Raw genomic sequence first — 18,764 nt, 5'->3', positions numbered from 1 at the left:
GCAGGAACGGGTTGTCCTGTCCCATGGGGCAAGTTACAACCCATGGGAAACAGGATCTGGTGGATAAATTCTTGCCTCTTCCTCCCCAGGGACAGATTATCCTGAGACAGGCCTCTTGGCAGAGACTCTAAGGGCTGAGCAAGGAAACACCCTTGCCAAGGCCACTGTGATAACCAGTTCTCCTTCTCTGCTTCTCCCTCTTGTCCCTGCTCCCTCCTGGGAAGACCTTGTAAAGTCATCATTCGCCCGTAGTTTCTTTCACAGATCCTTACTAAAATGAAACGCCACTGCAAAGGTCACTCAGAATAACTCCCACGGACTAATGGCCAAGCAGTATGGAGCTTACTGCCCCTGATTTGCAAACTGCTGTCAGGGGCAATGGACATTGTGTCTCTTTACCTGGAGGTCCTGGAGGTCCTGGTGGCCCTGCAGGGCCTGGTGAGCCAGGACAGCCAGGGGACCCAGGCAGGCCCACGGTGTTCTTTCCTGGAGGTCCTTGCTCCCCTTTGATTCCTTTCAAGCCAGGCCACCCGGGGGCTCCTCTGAGGCCAGGACTTGATGATCCTTGGAGAAAATCATCAGTTGTTTTATTTTAAATACTTTCCCTGGTTAATATATATTCATTTTCCAAATGAAAAAAGTGATATATCCTTATTTACGAGAGTTGCATAATTGTGAGATATATAAAGTATATAAAATAAAAGGTGAATATCCTCACTTCCATCTTCTTTGGTTTTATTAAATTAGATTACAGTGTGGCAAAGTACAGAACTCTCCATTCCAGGGAGATAAGATGTGTCATTTATTACAAGGACTGAAACAGAGTTTGGGAAGCACTGCAAACTTTTCATTTATCAGTACTCATGAGAACTTCTTCCACTGGTGCTATTTTGTAGATTTTTTTTTTTTAATTAGAGACTAGGAAATACTTACTTTCAGTGCCCCAAATGAAAGGAAAGAAAGTTGTAATTGGATTTCATTCCTGCCTGTTGTCTTGGGCATAAAAGAGGCTCAGGGTAGGGAACTGAGCCAGTTGGTGCAAATCCCATCCTAATCCTAAAACATCAACATGTGAGGAGGGGGCAGTCTCAAATCTTTGCCTTGAAAAGAGTTGAGCTGTTAGGAGGAGAAATGTCACCACCTAAGGGCCGAGGACATAGTGATGGTCATATCTAGTCATTCTTTATTACATGAGCATAAAGGAAAAATCCTTCTGAGGTCAGTTTCAAAGCTTTATAATTTCCCACTCACTGGCTTTTTAAAGGAGCCTGTTCATTACTCAGGTCCTGGTAGGGAGAAAGGGATCTTCCTCGATCTTTGACCAGGCCTCCAAAATATCCATTTGCCCATTCCAATTTCAAGATATACCCACTGTTAATAGTTTGAAGCATGCTTTTCCAGGCAGAGATACATTACAGGTACACCCATATCTACCCACGATGTCTCTGTTTCCTATGGTGATATTATATTAAGCATTTCATTCTGCAATCTGATTCATTTCAATTCATTATTAAAAGAATTAAATACAAAACAGTTTACTATAAAGCATTGTATAGAGAAATATATAACCAATGTCAGGGCACCCACTACTCTGGTTTATCAAGTCCCGGTTCCTTTTTCTCAGATTTGTTTCTTTAAAAACAATACAGTACAATTATAACTAAAATTGGTGGGCCCTTTTAGAACCATTCCTGATCTTAGTTTTCTTTTCCGAAAGAGAAACACTCAAATAACTAACAGATTAAAATTCAAAATGTTACAGAAAAAGTATAATCTGATACATAATGAAAGCTGTCATTTTCCAACCAAACTCATTTTAATAACATTGTTTTCTGCTTCTGTGCCTCTTCTGAGTTTGAAGGTCCCTGCTCATATCCGAAAGTTACTGTGAAAATTCCTTGACAATGAGACCCTTATACTTGGTTAAAACCACTCAGTTAAAACTGAGAAGTAAAAAGAGCACTTCTGTATCAAATTGTATCACCTTCTGTTCTCTATTCTACTCTGGACCACAAAGATAAAAATTAAGAAGCTAGAAACACATTGATTAATAGAACATTGGTTTACATAAATCACACAAACTTAAAAGAGATCTATGTATTTTCTTTTTTAATAGCATTTCTGTTTGTATTCCAAGAAATAGGACATACCAGGACTTCCAGGAACTCCAGGGGGACCACTGGGACCTGGAAAGACAAAACATTAATTACTCATAAAGATGTAAAAGTTGAAATCTTGGGTGATACTATAATCATAGTAACAAAAGAGTTTTCATACTTCTTCCCCGCTCTCATATGGATAAATATTAGAAATATCACTTATTTAGACAAACTGGAGACAGAGAACTATTTTTAGGTGTCTAAAATTCAAAAGTAAATGATGCCATCTGTTTGTTTTCACATAATTCAGCAGAGACTTGCTAAGAACCTGCTGTGTGTTTTATACTTTGTTGGGAGTTTAGATGTAAGAAAACTAAACATCACTGGGATCTGTGAGGATCTGCAGTTTGGTTTCTTGCTCTATCTCAGACTGCTTCTAGCTGTCCATAATGTGTATATTTCTCTGCCATTTTATTTTTCTAAGTAAAATTCTCCTTTGAAATCTTCTTTATATCGATAATTTACCTAGATAAGTAGTTCCCAATTCTGGCTGTACATTAGAATAATTGGGGGAGTTTTTGTAATCTACCAGTGTTCAGGACTCTCCTGCAGAAAATAAAATCAGAATCCCAGGGAGGGGGACCTTGACGAGGTCATTAGTTAGAAGTTCCCAGGGATGCTAATATGTAGCCAGTGATAAGAGCACCTGCCTGAGATCTTTTCATAGAACTTTCAGATCTATGAAAAGTGATAGCATATATGCAAACCTTAAGTTCATGATGTCTAGTTGCAGAGCTAGGAAACTAGGATGTCGGTCCCCTGCTTTTATGGATTTTCTCAAGTTACAGCTCTTTCCTCTTTTGCAATCACAGTGAGATTACTGATTTCTTACACTCCCTCTTCTTGTTTTCTGGCCATGTTAGTGTCTTCTTGACAACTTGAATTTCATGCTGTGCTATACAAAGATAATTTAATTAGTTTCTATGGCATATCACTTACAAAGTGTTCATGAAAAAAAAAAAGAAAATTGAAAGAAAAAAATACCACCATTAGTCAAAATTAGGTGCTTTTTTTTTTTCTTTCTTTCCCTACCCTCAAACTCCTAGCTCTATGAGTGTGTGGTATTTGTTACTTTGGATGAAAGAAAGAACAAAGCAGAGGTTTTAGGAAGAAATGTATCCTCACCCTGTGGGCCACGAGCTCCTTTGGGTCCTGGAGGGCCTGGGATTCCTTCATCTCCCTTTTCCTGGTATGCATCATAATATTCTGTCTTAAAGGAAAAGGAAATGAATAAAAAGAAAGGATAGCTATTTATGAATTGCTCACCAAATGCAAAATTGCTTCAACTTCTTCATTTGAGCTAAAATGTACTTTCTTTAATTTTGTGAATTCACATGTTTATATGTTAGCCAGAGTTTGATGGTCATACACAGGTAGGTGGACAACTTTAAAGAGAAATTTGACTTCTTTTGGTTTCATAATTTTTCATGGGCTTTCAATTAGAAATATATTTTATTATGTGATCCATGTATATACATACATATACATATTCACATGTATAGGAATAGATATTTAAATTTTACAAAATAGTGACTTACCACTATGACAAAGGATCAACTCTGAGTTGTTGTTTTTTTGTTGTTTGGTTTTGTTTTTCTATTTTACTGCTTTAAAATGCTGGTACTGATGGACTCACTTTATTTCAAAGCATGGGGAAACCCACACATCCACAAATATATGTATATTGATTCTTTAAATTCCAGGACAGCATTGACCAGCAAGAACCAAGGGACATTATTTTATATATGCCCAGTGGGCCTCCAGCTGTTCTCCTTAACCATTTATTCCCTAAACAAACCTTCTTTTGATGTTAGTAGAAGCTGCAAACAGAATTATGTTAGGGTTGAGTATAACAAAACACCAGTAAACTGGGAATGCTAAGAATCCCTCTGAAGTTCAATGGCAAGTAGATTGTGCATAGAATTAATTTATTTTTCATTTATTTTGAAGGAAAAAAGAGGGGAATATATGTATGTATATGTAGAACTCTCTGTTTTGTTTCTCATATGCTGACTGAGCCAATTACTTTATTGACTTGTGTAACAAGAACCTGTGGGTAAGAAGTGTGTACAAACATCACAAAAATATTATTATAATAATAATATAATAATCTCTGTAAAACACATAATGTAGGTGTGCACTTGCTTGGTGTTGGACATTGCTATGTACTTTCATGAATTAGTCTATTTAATCTTCCTGGAAGCTCCTTAGAAGTATTTAGGGACTACTTGTATCTCAATCATTTGCTTTAGTATAAAAGTGAACATCCTTTGTAGCGATCTTCAGTTACTGAGCTAACTTACTTAGCTTGGGGATCTGACGGCATTTCTAACAAGAAAATACCTGTTCCACCCCCACATACCCAATCAGAGATAGCAGCTCTGCTCAGCACCCTAAATGTGAGACACAGGCTTTTGAAGCAGGAGATGAACAGATGCCAGAACTCAGAGCCTGTGTCTCTTGAAGCTGCAAAGTCCTAGAATATAGATGTGGCCTATCTGCAGTCAGGAGCTGACAGATATCAAAACCTTGACTGGGCTGGGGAGGGGAGTGCTGTAAGCTGCATTGGACCCTCCCATTGGGATGACTGGCTTTTGCTGACCCTGCATTAAACTGAAGGCTGAGCTCCTGCTACCTGAAAGCACAAGAGTTGTCATAACTGGCCTGGGTGGGGGTAAGAAGGAACTGGTGTCTTTGTCCTATGCACCAGCTATCTATGGCAGCAGCCCTCTTACTTTGCTAAGAGGGTGCAGGATCACCTTGGGCCAAGCCTGACTACACCAGGCTTCTCCTCTCCAGAGCCCAATAGGCATTCTAGTGCACCCCAGGTACCAAATAGAAATACTTATGCATTGAAAATGGACAAATAATGCTGACAGCTATTTTCAGCCCTCATTTGATAAAATGGCAAATGCTATCATGTTTATCATAGGGAATGATGAGAGACATTGACTCGAAACTTCCTCAGTACTTTGAAGAACTTCATCCAAGATGACACTGGTATCAGCATTAGTTACACTTACTGGACCGCGAAATCCTGGGGGGCCGATGTCCCCTTTCCATCCCTACATTGAAAGACAGTTACAGATTATGAATATGTAAATCAAAGCATTTATGTATTTGGTACAGTTGAAAAGCAAAATGCACAGCTGGACAATAAAATTAACAATTAGTGTTATTTAGGTACAATCTACAAACCAAATTAAAGTTAAAGGAAGATTGTCTTTATGTTCATGGAAAGCCTGTATCTGAGTCAGGAATTCCATCTATAAGGCCATAAAGAAGTGGTTGTTACTGGATCTGTTGGTTCTCCAGGCTTCTACTCAACTACCTTTCCTGGATGTTCACAGGCTTTGTACATGCATGTTCTGGCTCAGATTAAAGGTGCATGACCACCAGGCCATGGCCTGTATGCAATCTCTAGTGGCTCAGCTGAGATCAACCCCTTTTGTTTTACTAAGAATTCTACTTGGAATGATATTAATAAAGGATAAGAATTTGCACATATACCTACATATAGAAATTTATTTGAAAATGTTTGCAATATGTTGTCATGAACAAATGATGTGGTGTGCAAACACAACTAATTGTGACCTGTCAGCAATCCCTGAACCAGGGTGTGAGTCAGAGATCCACCCTACACTTGACCTCAAATGACCAGACACCTCCTGCCATTGTAAGCCTTTTCCAACCACTTTCTCATGGGGAGCTGAAATCTTGATAGTGGGTCTTAAGCCAGGCCAGCTTCCACTATACAGAACAAATTTAATATTTTCCCTTTGGAAAATAAACCCTTCAAAGGTTTATGTAAAGTTTCTTTTTAACAAATATGTTAAGGTATTTAAATGACATCTGTGACTGAGATTCCTTGTTCCCAGAAAGGCTGCCAATACCAAATCAAATTAAAATGCCTGAAAATAGGCTGTTAGGGTGGAAGTTACCTTAATGCCATCTTCACCCATTAACCCAGGGAAGCCCCTGTTGCCCTTGGCTCCCTAAAGAAAAAGCAAAAGGAAAAGGGTCAGAAGACAGAAATCAATTGCATCTTTGTGAAGCAGGAGCAGTCTGAACTTATTTAAATTTTCTTTCAATTTATCTTTTAAACTGACACCTAATAGTTGCACAAATTTATGGGTGCATAATTATACAATACACTGATTGTACTTTTGTAATGATCAAATCAGGCTAATTAGCATATCTGTCACCTCAATCTTTTATCATTTCTTTATAGTAAAGTATTTAATATCCTCTCTTCTAGCTATTTTGAAATTTATATTATTGTTAACCACAGTCACCCTATTGTGCAATCGATCACAAAACTCATTCGTCTTTATACCTCTTGACCAACCTCTCTCTTCTTGCCTCTTCACCTCCCCTCTTTAACCTCTGATAACCATTATTCTAGGCTCTACTTATATGAGGTTAGCATTTTTTGTGTGTGTGCTGGGAATGAACCCAGGGCCTCTTGCCTGCTAGGTGAGCTACACCTGATAAACTTTTTTATGAGTGTGATCATGTGCTATTTGTCTTTCTGTGTCTGGCTAATTTCATTTGTCATGTCTTCTAGGTTTGTTCGTGTTAAATAATGTGCTCAGGTAACTTTTCTTTGCATAAAGACATAAAATTATGATTCTCAAATGTAGTTTTTAAAAGCAATAATCTGTTTGTTCATCCATAACTACATAGTAACTCCCCAAAGTCCTTCTTCATCTGGTGGTAGGACTGACATTTTCCTCTACATCAATGGACAGTCATGTCTTTACCTCAGTGCCAGGGAAGCCAGGGGTACCACCTTTTCCAGGTTTTCCCTAAAACATAAACATATTCGTTAATAAATGTGTAACTGCAATAAACATGGAATGCTTAAATGATACAATCATTTCCTCTTAATCTCATGCAAGAAAGCCTGAGTGAGGTTTCTTACCTAGGCTTTATAAGGAAAAACTGTTAACCACAGAGACAGCATTGACTCTACCTTACCAAGGCTGAAGTCAGTCATTATGGAGAATTAGAGTCAAAGGAAGGAAAAGAGGAAAGTAACAGCTATGTTTAAACTAGAGTTGATGCTGTCCATCTTAAGTTTGGAAGGAAAATATAAAGAAAGCACTTAGCAGAAGTGAAAAAGGAAACCTAGCTTGAGAAAGATGTTCACAGTCAATTTATTAATATCAAACATTGGTATTTCCTAAACCCCAGATATGCCTATGTTTAAATGTATATAAAATGTATATTGTGCTATCTAAATAGACATGGCTTTTGGATTAACTATTATGGAGATATATATATATATATATATATATATATACACAAATGATATTTATTCTAATGTCCATTTTAATTTTGTCAGACCTTTTCTGACAAACTAAAAATCATATTGACTAAAATTTTTTAGAAAAAAAGGCACATTTTCTCAATGTATAATTTTAATGGGTTTTGTATAATATATGTGTTTAAATCTTTCCAAAATGGAGCCAGGTGGTGAAATAGGTTCCTGTTGATTGTCTTCCTATCATCCCACTTCTGGTCACATTATACCCTATTTCCTTTGGGGGGCTACTCTTCCCTCCCTCAAGGTGGTTCTGATGGGGCTGTCAATCACAGAAGCTCACAGCCCCACTGACCTGGCCAATCATAGAACTTTTTCAATGGCGAGTCATTGTTACAAAGTGAGACACATGACCTGAGCAGGCCAATCAGATTAATTCTCTGGAACATCCTCTACAGACACAGGGAGAAAGATTCTCTCCTTAGGTGTCCTTACTCTGAAGTTGTCTACTGGCCTAAAGTGCCATGAGTCTGAAGTGGCTTCACTCTTTGTCCCCTTCCATGGAAGATCATCTGCCAAAGGACAGCACGAAGCTGATAGGCAGACAGAAGTGAGGCATCGAGGCCTGCGCTTATTGTTTCAGGCTCTAAAGTCTTTGAAGCCAGTTTTGGTCTTGTACTTCTCAGATAGTTGAACAAAAAATTCCACTTTCCAAACCTTTAAAAAAAATTTTTTTTTAAACATCTGCTAGTTGGAGTTGGGCATCTCATTGTTGCAACCTCAAGATTCCTGAGTTCTGACTAATATAAGCTACATATGATACTGAATTTCCTAGTTTACCTGTGGGCCAGGTTCTCCAGGAGCACCTTTTGCAGATCCATATGATTCTCCAGGTGGTCCCTGTATGAATTAGAGTTATGTCAAGTTTTATATATTATTGATTTCTCACTTACATTGATTATATTTATTTATTTTTTATTAATTGGTCACTTCTGATTATTTAGCCATATTTAAAAATAAGTCATCGAAAAGAGAAATATTTATAAGTATTTTTAAAACAAATGCTAAAAAGCAGGTGCTAAAGACAAGTAATACATGTAAAAACAGTGCAAGTATTTCAGCTAGGAATGGACATAAAATCATTTTAGTATCTTAGTATTTTCATGATCTATGAGTTCAAGAGTCTGTGTTTCAGGTAGTATTAATATTTAAAATCAAAATACATCAAAATCATCCTAAGGTTCAAGTCTATGTATCAAAGGAACAATGTGATTCCAGTGACCTACCGGGGGTCCAGGAGGTCCAGATTCTCCCATGGCTCCCTTGTCTCCCTTCTCCCCCTTGAGGTCCTGCCACAAAAACAACTCGAGATCATTAAAAACCAACCAATCAAATAAGGTCATACTGATTACACTTGGAAAAAGTCCACTCTCTGTTCAATAAACTGGTTTACAAACAACCAGTGGGCCTCATGTAGACACAACACAGTAGTTCTTTCTGTCTCTCCCGTTTCAAACGTTGTGCATGAGATCCCTCTAAAATTATATGCAGACTTTCTTTAAAAAAGAAAGTATCTTTGGATCAAGATACATAAACTAACTGAATTTCTGGATCTGCTTCCTCTAAGCACAATCAAATCATTATTAATGTATTTTACTTTCATTTCTAATATACTGAAATTATTTTCATTGGGATCAGTGGTTTTCTGTCAGTGCTATAATATGATCTGATTCAGTAACCAGGTTTGTTTGAGCTATAATCACATTTTCTGACTATAATATATTTTGCTTAATTCTTCTCTGAAGGGTACTCTTTTTATTTTTCAACCCCGATTATTTTTCCAGGGTTAAATTTTCCAAATCTTGGCTTTATAAACGTAATTTTTCCTATCATTTACGAGACAATGAAGTTTTAGCCTTCATTAATTTTCTTTTTGCTGACTAGCTCTGAAAAGCTCAGTTATTTTTCCTCAGGGAAATTTTATTTTTCTAATTTTCCCATTCAGCGAGGAACCAGTGAATTATAAACTAAACGAGTAACTTTTAAGTCATGCGAATTCTATAAAGCTGTTAAAGATTAGTTATAACTAAAACCTGTGAACTACATACTTAAAAATGTGTGCATGTTATGTGAATTATAGCTTAGTGAAGCAGATATCTCAAGCAATTAATAAGTTTCAAAGAGAAGGATGGTTTGTGTTTATTTCTTAGTTAATCCATAAATTTATTAGCTTCCCTCTCATTTCTCATCCTCACTTCCAGACATCCTGGGTCACACTAGTGTGTAGACTGGTATATTATAATGCAGATTCATAACGCTTTTTCTAAGCATTCAGTGTAGCTCAAATCCTGGTCTTTCACTCACTCCACTGGGGGAGCAAAAAGCAAAGGTTATTGTCAAAATAACAGGAACATAGTATTCCTGGTGGGGAATGGGGGCTGCAATGCCCTCAAGGTTACAATGGCGGAGTTAAAAATATCCCATTCGATTATGGTACCCCTCACCTCCGTCTTTAGGTCATTGCCATCCAGTTGGATGAGATCCACACACTGTGTGACAGACAGTGAGCGGGGATGGAGAAGCAAGGGTGAAAAGATCCAATTTCAGCTCAGACTCCAAGAGCCTGGGAGGCCCTTGCCTCAGGTCTTCCCCATCTAACATTTCTGGATTGATTAGTGAAAGCTGGGAGATGAATAAAACCCACAGGTGCAGACTGCTGAGGGGCTGGGCTGAGCTGGGCTTAGACACAGAGCTCCTAAGGAAGGTAAGGGGTCTCAGAAAACCCCAACCACACAATCGCAATATTACCGTTCTGTTGTCTGGGCCAGTTAGTGTCACAATAACTGTTCCTGGTGGGCCAGGGGGGCCTGTTAATCCTTTCACACCCTAAAGGCAAAAACACCCAGAATGAAAACCAAAAAACATCATCAACCTTTCAACTTGACAGTATTTAAAAGATTAGTTTTAGTTCTTATGCAAGAAGACAGAGCAGTGAAATCACATGAATTTCAACTTGGCCAGTGAATAAACTGTAAAGGCTAATATACCAAGGACCTTAAAGGATCTTACTCATTAAGAAGTCATTGATTTAAAGTACCTTTTCTCCTTTTTGTCCTATCATGTTATCACCCATGTGACCCTGTAAGAAAACACAAAATAAAATTATATTTAAAAAATAAATAAGGTTGGGCACCATGGTACACTACTGTAAACCCAGCAGTTCAGGAAGCTGAGGCAGGAAGATTGCAAGTTCACAGCCAGACTTAGCAATTTAGCAATCCCTAAGCAATTTAGCAAGAACCTGTCTCTCTGTAAAATATAAAAAGGGGATGGGGATGTGGCTCAGGGATTACGTGCCTCTGGGCTCAATCCCCAGTACCGTAAATAAATAGGAATAGCCTAATCTCATTAAAGTTCCAGTATTTGCAACTGAACTTTTATATTTTAATCTTCATTTTAGAATTATGAAAGTTATTTTAGCTATTTCTTCCTATAAAGGTGGAAACCTTGAAGAGCAGAAAGCTTAAGAGATTTACTCAGCATGTAGGATGATGACAATAGGTGGTGTCTAATGGTGTGAGGAGGGGAAAGAACCCAGCACAGATGACTTTTTTCTGGCCCAGACACTGGGTGTTTTTTTTTAATTTATTATTCTCTTTATTCATTTCTGTGTTTATTTTTAACTGATACATGCAAAGAGTACTGTTAAATGCACCATACGTTATCTACATCGTAAAAGTATGCATGATTCTTAAAAAGCTGGTCTGTGACAACATGCACTCTAAGACCTGGCACCACAACTTCTCGGTGGTAGAAAACGCTCTGCCAGCACTTTCAGCCTCTGGTGTGGGGCTGATCTCTGCATATTTTGCATGACTTCAAGGAGGAGGAAGTGAAGTTTCATATTTACTTTCACCAGATGAATATTACATCTTGAAAAAAATAAAGGAATACTTCATTGTTATATTTTGGTAGACACTGGGTGTTTTTGATCCCACTGGTTGGCCACCTAAACTTCCTGGTTAGTTAACTTCCTTAGCTGGCTGCTGAACTTCCTGATGCCCCAGTTTTCTTATTCTAAAAATAAGAGGTATGGATAGCCGGATTTCAGGATTCTGAAATTGAAAATAGAGAAGCTAAAGATGGAATTCAAACTACCTGACTTCACTGGTAATTTAATGACAGAGACCATCCTAATGTCACCACTACGGATGGCTGCTGGATCTAAATCCTCAGAACAATTTATGTTGAAATTTAATCCCTACTGCAAGGCATTAAGTGGTGGATCAGGACTGATGTGGATTAATGGAGTAGTGAGTTATCCTGTGAATGGCTTTATTATAAAAGCAAGTCCTCTTTGGTTAGTCCCTGTACTGCTTTGGGACTCTGCAGAGGGTCTCCACCAGCAGGAAAGCCTGTACTAGATGCAGCCCCTCAACACTGGACTTTCCAGCTTCCAGAACTGGAAAAAATAAATGTAAGAAATAAATTTCTTTGTTAAATAAATTACCCAGTCTGTGGCTGGGTAATAAATAATCCTTAAATATAATAAAATAAAACAATCCTTAAACAAATAATTGTCTTTTTAATAGAAACACATAAAATAACCAGCCAAATGATCATTATAAATAGTCATCTTCTACTTATTAGCATAAGCTCAGGGGGGTTTGCAAAGAAGTTCACTGCCAAAACATACAGGATGAAGTGTGGGGCAACCAGTAGGATTATCAGAAAGGGAAAGCCTGTGGATTTTCCCCCCATAGGAAGCTTCTTAGATCAAAACCACATCAGGGATCAAATTGCTGAAGCACGGGGAAGAGAGGTAAGAACCTGGCCTCGTCCCCTTCCCTGCTGGGGAAGTTCCAGAGATGGGCTAACAGAGACCCTCTTGAATAGGCAGCGTTGGCTTTTGGGTCAGTTAGGCTGTTCTGAGTGATACAACACCCAAACGGTGACTTACCTTAGGCCCCGCAGGTCCCGTAGCTCCTGGAAAGCCCTAGAGAAATCCACAAATTAAAATTATAACAGGAAACACACTCAAGTCAGAAAACTCCCTAAAATGTTTTGCTGAGTCTATAGCAATGGTGGCTGTACTCACAAGGAATCCTGGAGGGCCAGGTGGGCCCATAGGTCCCGGAAAACCTGGGGGGCCTGGCAGACCCTTGAAAATAAGAGAAAGGGAGAGTTCAAATGCACTTCTCACCTAAGCACAAAGTCCAATAGTTAAACGCATCAAACTATTTTAAGAAAATCAGAAGTGTGATGTCTCCCATTTGAAGGCATTTATTATTGACAATAAATGCCAAAAAGCATGTGGTCATGTGTGACCAGCTGCCAGGACCATACTAATGCTACTGTTTTCAGGAAAATGAGCAGAACGGTTGCTTGGTTTTAAAAGTTTTTAAAAGTTTGCTTTTCCCTTCACCTCTCTCCTTCTCCCTGCTCCCCCTACTTTTGGCCAACCACGTTCCTCCCTCAGGGCCTTCCTCTGTGCCCTCTCTGCCTGGAATCCTCTTCCCCAGGGGTCTGTGTGACTTCCTTCCTCTCCCTTCTCTTCATGAAGTTGGCTTCCTATAAAGCCTCTCTGCTTCTCCAAATCCAAACCCATTTTCCGGCCCACGCACTTCCTACCCCCATTCCCTGCATTATTCCTCTCCTTAGAGGTCATTAATGCCTCACACACCATAGAGCCCTTAACCTAAATTTTTTTCTGTTTCCCCACTAGAATGTAATCTCCAGGAAAGAGAGGATTTTTTTGAAATATTTTTTGACTGATTTGTGCCCTGCTGTATCCCCAGAGCCTAAAAATAGTTCCTGCTGCATAATTGGCATCTAATAAATATTTCTTGTATAAATGAATGCTGTCTTTAGTGCTATCACAAGGACTAGAACAGCGATGTCCCTCAGTACACATTTAAAGGATGCACCCCTGTCCCAGACTACTTCTGTTCCCTCCTAAGGGATTTCCTGTCTTTAGCAGGTGGACGCTTGTTTCTTAAACAAAAAGCAAGACCCCTGTATTCTCTGTCTTCTCTCTGCAGTGTCATGGATCCTAACTGCAGTTGTTCAGCTTCTGGTCCCACTTCACAGCTCATCAGCAACCAGCCTACTGCACCAAGTAGGAGTCCAACAGTCTCAACTCAGGTGCTGATTCACTCAGACAACTATCCAGTATCCACCCTGGAGTTTCCACTTTTAATTCTAAACTATGTTAAAAGGTCCCATAGACTTAAGTTTCTCACAAAGGAGGTATTTGAATCACAAGGTAAATTGCACACAGCCCCAACAGAGCCATGTCACTGTGCCCACTCTGGATTACTCTCAGGCCACCTACAGATAGCTCAGTAAAGCAAACTACAAAAGGAGAAAGTTGCATTTAAATGATCCCCTTTTATTTAGTATCATATAAATTTTGAAGAGGGCAGTTAATTTGTCACTACAGTTTTAAGTGATATTCAACGTGTGATACAAACCCAGCCTTAATTTCAACAAACAAATTAAGTGGAACATGACCGTTCCTGGAAACTCCTCAAGTTCAGGAAAATCTGGGGGACTGAGACTAGAAGAAATTAAAAAGTGCATATAAAAAACCATCTCAGCATATCAGCACCGTGTAGTTTCTTATAAGGTGAATACTTTAGAATGAAATGAGGAAGGCACATAAATAAGAATAAACACTAATATCTAAAAGGTTAAGAGAGTGAGAAAAAACATATAGAGGAAAAGAGAAATGGGGAGGGTTGGTGGAGGGGGGGCACTGAGAACAAGAGATTTCCCTGCAGCAGGGTACCTGGGATCCTGGAGGTCCTGGCAGCCCGGGGTCACCTCTTCCATTGAGTTTTCTATCTTCTCCTTTAGCAGGAGCACCCTTGAAAATGGGGAATTTCGTCAAACCTAATCAATGTTGTATTTTCAAAACTCTTCCACAATAACTGGAGGTCCTATTGCCTCAATGGTGAAAGTGCTTTCCAGGATACAGACAAGAGATCAGTCTCCTAGACTCCATTTCCTTAAAGGATGCAATAAAACCTGTATCCTTAACACCCGTTTATATCAGGAACCAGAAGGAGCTGTTCAATAGGAGCAAATACCATGTTCTGATTATTTCAGTTTCAGAATCATTAAGGACTGGATTATGAAATCCAATTTGTAATGGCTTCTATCTCATTATTTAATATGTCCTTTTCATATAGAGACTTTCAATAGCAATAGTCCACAAATGCCTTACCTTTTGTCCTTTTGGTCCAGCAGCACCCTAGGGGAAAAGCAGAAAATGAACCATGAAGGGCAAACCAAACCCACACACTCCTTCTTGTCCTTTTGCTGTTTGGTCTCCTTTCCCACCATTTACTTCCTACTGCTTTTCAAGATGTTCAAGTCTCTTCATTTAAACAAATCAACAACCCTTATCTTTTCTCTCTTTACCAATATTGCCCAGTATCTCCTTCATCTCCTCTGCAAACCTCCCATTTTCTTCATCTCCCACTCATTCCTCATCTCCAGATCTGCCTTCCAGCTCTCTCTGCCATGAAAGCCCTATAGCATTGATATTGCTGAAACCATTGCCAAATGTTGGTGCCCTTCTTATTGGATTTCTTAGCACATTAGGCAGCCCTCTCTCCTATTGAAATGTCTTCCCTGGGCTTCCTCACTACACCCCTCCTGAGGCTTTGCCTTTATTACTAGAGCCTCCTCTTACAGGCTTATTACCTTTAACCTAGACACTATTTGCTGGAGCCATCTTGGTTCTAAGTCTTTGTTCTCCTCATTCTCACTCCTCAAGTAGAGGCCCAGGCCTCCCCTCTGAGCAAATTGGTCCATTATGCATCCCTTCTTACATGTCTCAACCTGGACTGAAAGTCCAAACCTGGACTCACAATGCATTCTTCATTCATTCCCTGCTAGCTGACCATTTATTATTGGCTGCCCCAGGATTCCTGGATCCTCACACATTTGAGCACATGGCCCTGGGGAATAGACTGCTTTTCTTCATACTTTATGTCTGTGATGAGCATCTGGAAACACAAACCTACCGGGACCCCTGGGTAGCCTGGTGTCCCTGGAAGTCCTGGAAATCCTCGTTCCCCCTGGAAGATATCAAAAGTATGTTATTGTTCTTAGTTGTTCTTGAATAGCCTGTTCAGATAAATATCCCTATTTCTCTCTTTTTAGCCTTGCAGCGACAAATCTAGGCAAAGCAACTGGAATTCCTGATGGCTACTGGGTCATGAGGCTGAAGGCCAGAAAACTATTATCTTAACTGAAAACAGGATTAGAAGCTAGTGTTTGTCAAATTGTACCTAAATGGCAGTCCAATTGTGCCAAGAACTTTTTAATTGCTGCTTCCTTGAAACTTTAATAATTAGTTCATTCATGGCCACCATTCTGGGGAAGAAGAGGGCTCACTTAGGGAACAAAAGGAGGTGAACAAACCCTGAGAAGCCCAGGCCTTCCTTCTCAAAGATTAGCTTCGGTCAAGGCGTTAGTTTCTGATTTATATATATGACCTCGTTAATATACACAGCAGTTGAGTCTTACTGTTTTATAGGAGAACCTCCTTCCAACATAAGTGACAGGAGCAAGGCACAGGAGAAAGCAAGAGGAAGGCTCCTGGTTCAAACCACATTGTTGGTCCTAACTGAAGAATGTTTCAGGAAGCCTATTTCCCTCTCCTTGCTACATCACCTTGACTTAATCACTCAGTAGAGCATCAATTAATCTTCGTGCATTCGAGTAGTACGTACCTTAGAGCCATTGCATCCTGGTAAACCAGTAGGTCCAAAAGGCCCAGGATGGCCCGGGAGGCCCTGCAAGGAGAGCAGGTCTCAGAGACCAGGCCCAGACCAGGGAAACCAGTAAAGGACCCAAGGGAAGATGATATGAAATAATTTAAATACAAATGGATGTTTAAACAATTAAGTAGTAAATTTATATCTTGGTTTTAGATATAATTTAAACAACATTGCTAAAACAAAACCATCCAGACAAATTAAAATTGAGAGTATCAAGTGAGACATGGATATTTTAGAAAAAGTTCTTTATACATCAAGTAAAGTCCCTTAATGTGCTACTTCAAGCTGGTAGAAAGGGAGGAAAAAGGATAGAGAAGTAGACACAGAGGTTAAACAAAATTTTACTATTCTATGTTATTAAGCAGAATCATCCTGTTCTATCTACTCTATTCAATTCTGCTTATATTTTAGGAAATATGGTCTGACTCACACACATGTCATATGAAAAAAAAAATCTATGCTCTAGTATATTATTAAATTCCAAAGTGCCAAATCTTCATGTGACAAATGTATCACAACTTGTTTCCTTGTGCTACTGTCTTCACATCTTCATTAAAGATAAACTTATTTTTCATTTTTCCAATCACATATTTTTCCCATTACTCACTGGAAGTCCAGGAGGGCCTGAAAATCCTGGTAATCCAGTTATTCCCTGAAGACATAGAAAAGAGGAGGGGTTGACAAGAAAAACAGCTTAAAAATGTTCATCCTATTAACGTATTATTTACCGTTGCAATAATCTCTTCCTGCAACTATCATTGGGAAGAGATAAAATGAATAGAAAAACAAGAAAGATTTAAAATATTTGTAAATGTGACATTTATAGAACTTTTAAAAAGAGGTTAAGATTGTTTCGGGATTTGGGGAAGACACTTTAAAGTATATTTTGCAATCAGTGCATAAAATGTTCCTGTCTTGTGTGAATAGCTTGATGGATGTTTCCTTACTGTGTACTTTTGAATAATCACAATCCAAATAGAAACAGCATTTCCATCTAAAGGTTTCCTTATGCCCTTCCCCATCTGTAAACTCCTGCCCCTGATGTGGGGACCACTACTTTGACTTAAACCAGTACAGAATGATTTTACCTGTTCCTGAGCTTCCTCTATGGAACCATACACAATGGACTTACTCCCTTCTGACATGTGTATAACTTTTATGGTGCAGACTTGATCTTTTTAAAAGAATTATCTATCAAACAATCAGGATGGACTTGTTGGAGTACTGACCCTTACACCTTTGGGACCAGTGAGTCCTGGACGTCCTGGACAACCCTAGATTCAAGTGAGAAAAGAAAAAGTCAACAGTATGAAAATGATTGGCACTAAGAAAACCATACATTTGTGGTCCCACATACCGAGCTGTTTTGCTCTTGTGATTATTTCATTGTTAATAAGGTTCAATTGCTTGCTTGTTTGATTGGAGCTAAAATGTTTATTGGAGATGGAAAACAAAACTTCACTGAAATCCTTGCTACTCAAAGAAGGGTTTGGGGCCAGTGACATTCCCATCACCTTGGAGTTTATTAGAAATGCAGTATCTTGCCCTTCAGTAGATGAATGGATAAAGAAACTGTGGTATATATACACAATGGAATACTACTCAACCTTAAAGAATAATGAAATTGTGGCATTTTCAGGTAAATGGATGGAGTTGGAGAATATCATGCTAAGTGAAATAAGTCAATCCCAAAGGCCAAATGTTTTCTCTGAGATGTGCATGCTGATCCATAACGGGGGTGGGGGAGGGAAGAATGGAGGAACTTTGGACTGGGCAGAGGGAAGTGAGGGGAGGGGAAGAGGTATGGGAGTGGAATGAGATGTACATATTACCCCGTGTACATGTATAATTGCATGAATGGTCTGACTCTGCAGAGAAATGAAAAGTTGGGCTCCATTTATGTACAATGAGTCAAAATGCATTCTGCTATCATGTATAATTAATTGGAATGAAGAAGAAGAAGAAGAAGAAGAAGAAGAAGAAGAGGAGGAGGAGGAGGAGGAGGAGGAGGAGGAAGAGGAGGAGGAGGAGGAGGAGGAGGAGGAGGAGGAGGAGGGGAGGAGGAGGAGGAGGAGGAGGAGGAGGAGGAGCAGGAGGAAGAGGAGGAAGAGCAGGAGGAGAGGAAAGAAAGAAAGAAATGCAGAATCTCAGAACCTCCCCAACTGCCTATCACCCACCCTTACCATCCCTCCCACCCCCAGACCTATTGAGTATGTATTTCTACAGGATTCTGTGGGGGATTCTTCCACACATTAAAGTGCTACTGTGAAAGCCCCATATCAGACAGACAGCTGCAGAGGTCTGATAAGGATGAATGTCACAATCACAATGGCAGACGAGAATAGCAGCCAATATTTCCATGCAGGAGAAACACTTTGTTAACAAAATGTGCCTCACATGCACAAGTAAATAAATAACGAAGCAAGGACTGCCTGAACTAGAGATAAACTTGCTTTGGGCACATAATGAATACCGTTTTGAGACCTTCTTTCTTGTAGAATAACCTTAAATGGAAACACTTTTAACTAAGCCACTTGCTGTGAGGAT

General features: G+C 39.2%; 1 protein-coding gene across 3 annotated transcripts in view; it reads right to left on the bottom strand.

The window, feature by feature from the left end:
• The window catches only part of Col4a3 (collagen type IV alpha 3 chain), a 132,540-nt gene that overhangs the window by 43,019 nt on the left and 70,757 nt on the right, over window positions 1-18,764 (bottom strand). For 2 of the 3 annotated variants that reach the window (XM_078018115.1, XM_013359116.4), the window contains exons 4-21: window positions 17,447-17,491; window positions 16,825-16,869; window positions 16,170-16,232; window positions 15,459-15,512; window positions 14,654-14,680; window positions 14,216-14,293; window positions 12,524-12,586; window positions 12,386-12,421; window positions 10,523-10,564; window positions 10,234-10,311; window positions 8,712-8,774; window positions 8,266-8,325; window positions 6,923-6,967; window positions 6,101-6,154; window positions 5,183-5,224; window positions 3,285-3,369; window positions 2,151-2,186; window positions 400-564 (exon numbers count right to left, since the gene is read on the bottom strand). In XM_078018115.1, the coding sequence (XP_077874241.1) occupies window positions 400-564; window positions 2,151-2,186; window positions 3,285-3,369; window positions 5,183-5,224; window positions 6,101-6,154; window positions 6,923-6,967; window positions 8,266-8,325; window positions 8,712-8,774; window positions 10,234-10,311; window positions 10,523-10,564; window positions 12,386-12,421; window positions 12,524-12,586; window positions 14,216-14,293; window positions 14,654-14,680; window positions 15,459-15,512; window positions 16,170-16,232; window positions 16,825-16,869; window positions 17,447-17,491 (1,081 nt within the window). Of the gene's footprint in view, window positions 1-399; window positions 565-2,150; window positions 2,187-3,284; window positions 3,370-5,182; window positions 5,225-6,100; window positions 6,155-6,922; window positions 6,968-8,265; window positions 8,326-8,711; window positions 8,775-10,233; window positions 10,312-10,522; window positions 10,565-12,385; window positions 12,422-12,523; window positions 12,587-14,215; window positions 14,294-14,653; window positions 14,681-15,458; window positions 15,513-16,169; window positions 16,233-16,824; window positions 16,870-17,446; window positions 17,492-18,764 lie in introns of those variants that run through there. The other variant, XM_040267927.2, reaches the window with a different exon arrangement.

This window comes from Ictidomys tridecemlineatus, chromosome 7, assembly GCF_052094955.1.
Source record: "Ictidomys tridecemlineatus isolate mIctTri1 chromosome 7, mIctTri1.hap1, whole genome shotgun sequence".
Classification (NCBI taxonomy): Eukaryota; Metazoa; Chordata; class Mammalia; order Rodentia; family Sciuridae; genus Ictidomys; species Ictidomys tridecemlineatus.
Note: the sequence above shows the minus strand (reverse complement) of the source record. Positions and strands in the feature narration are given on the sequence as shown.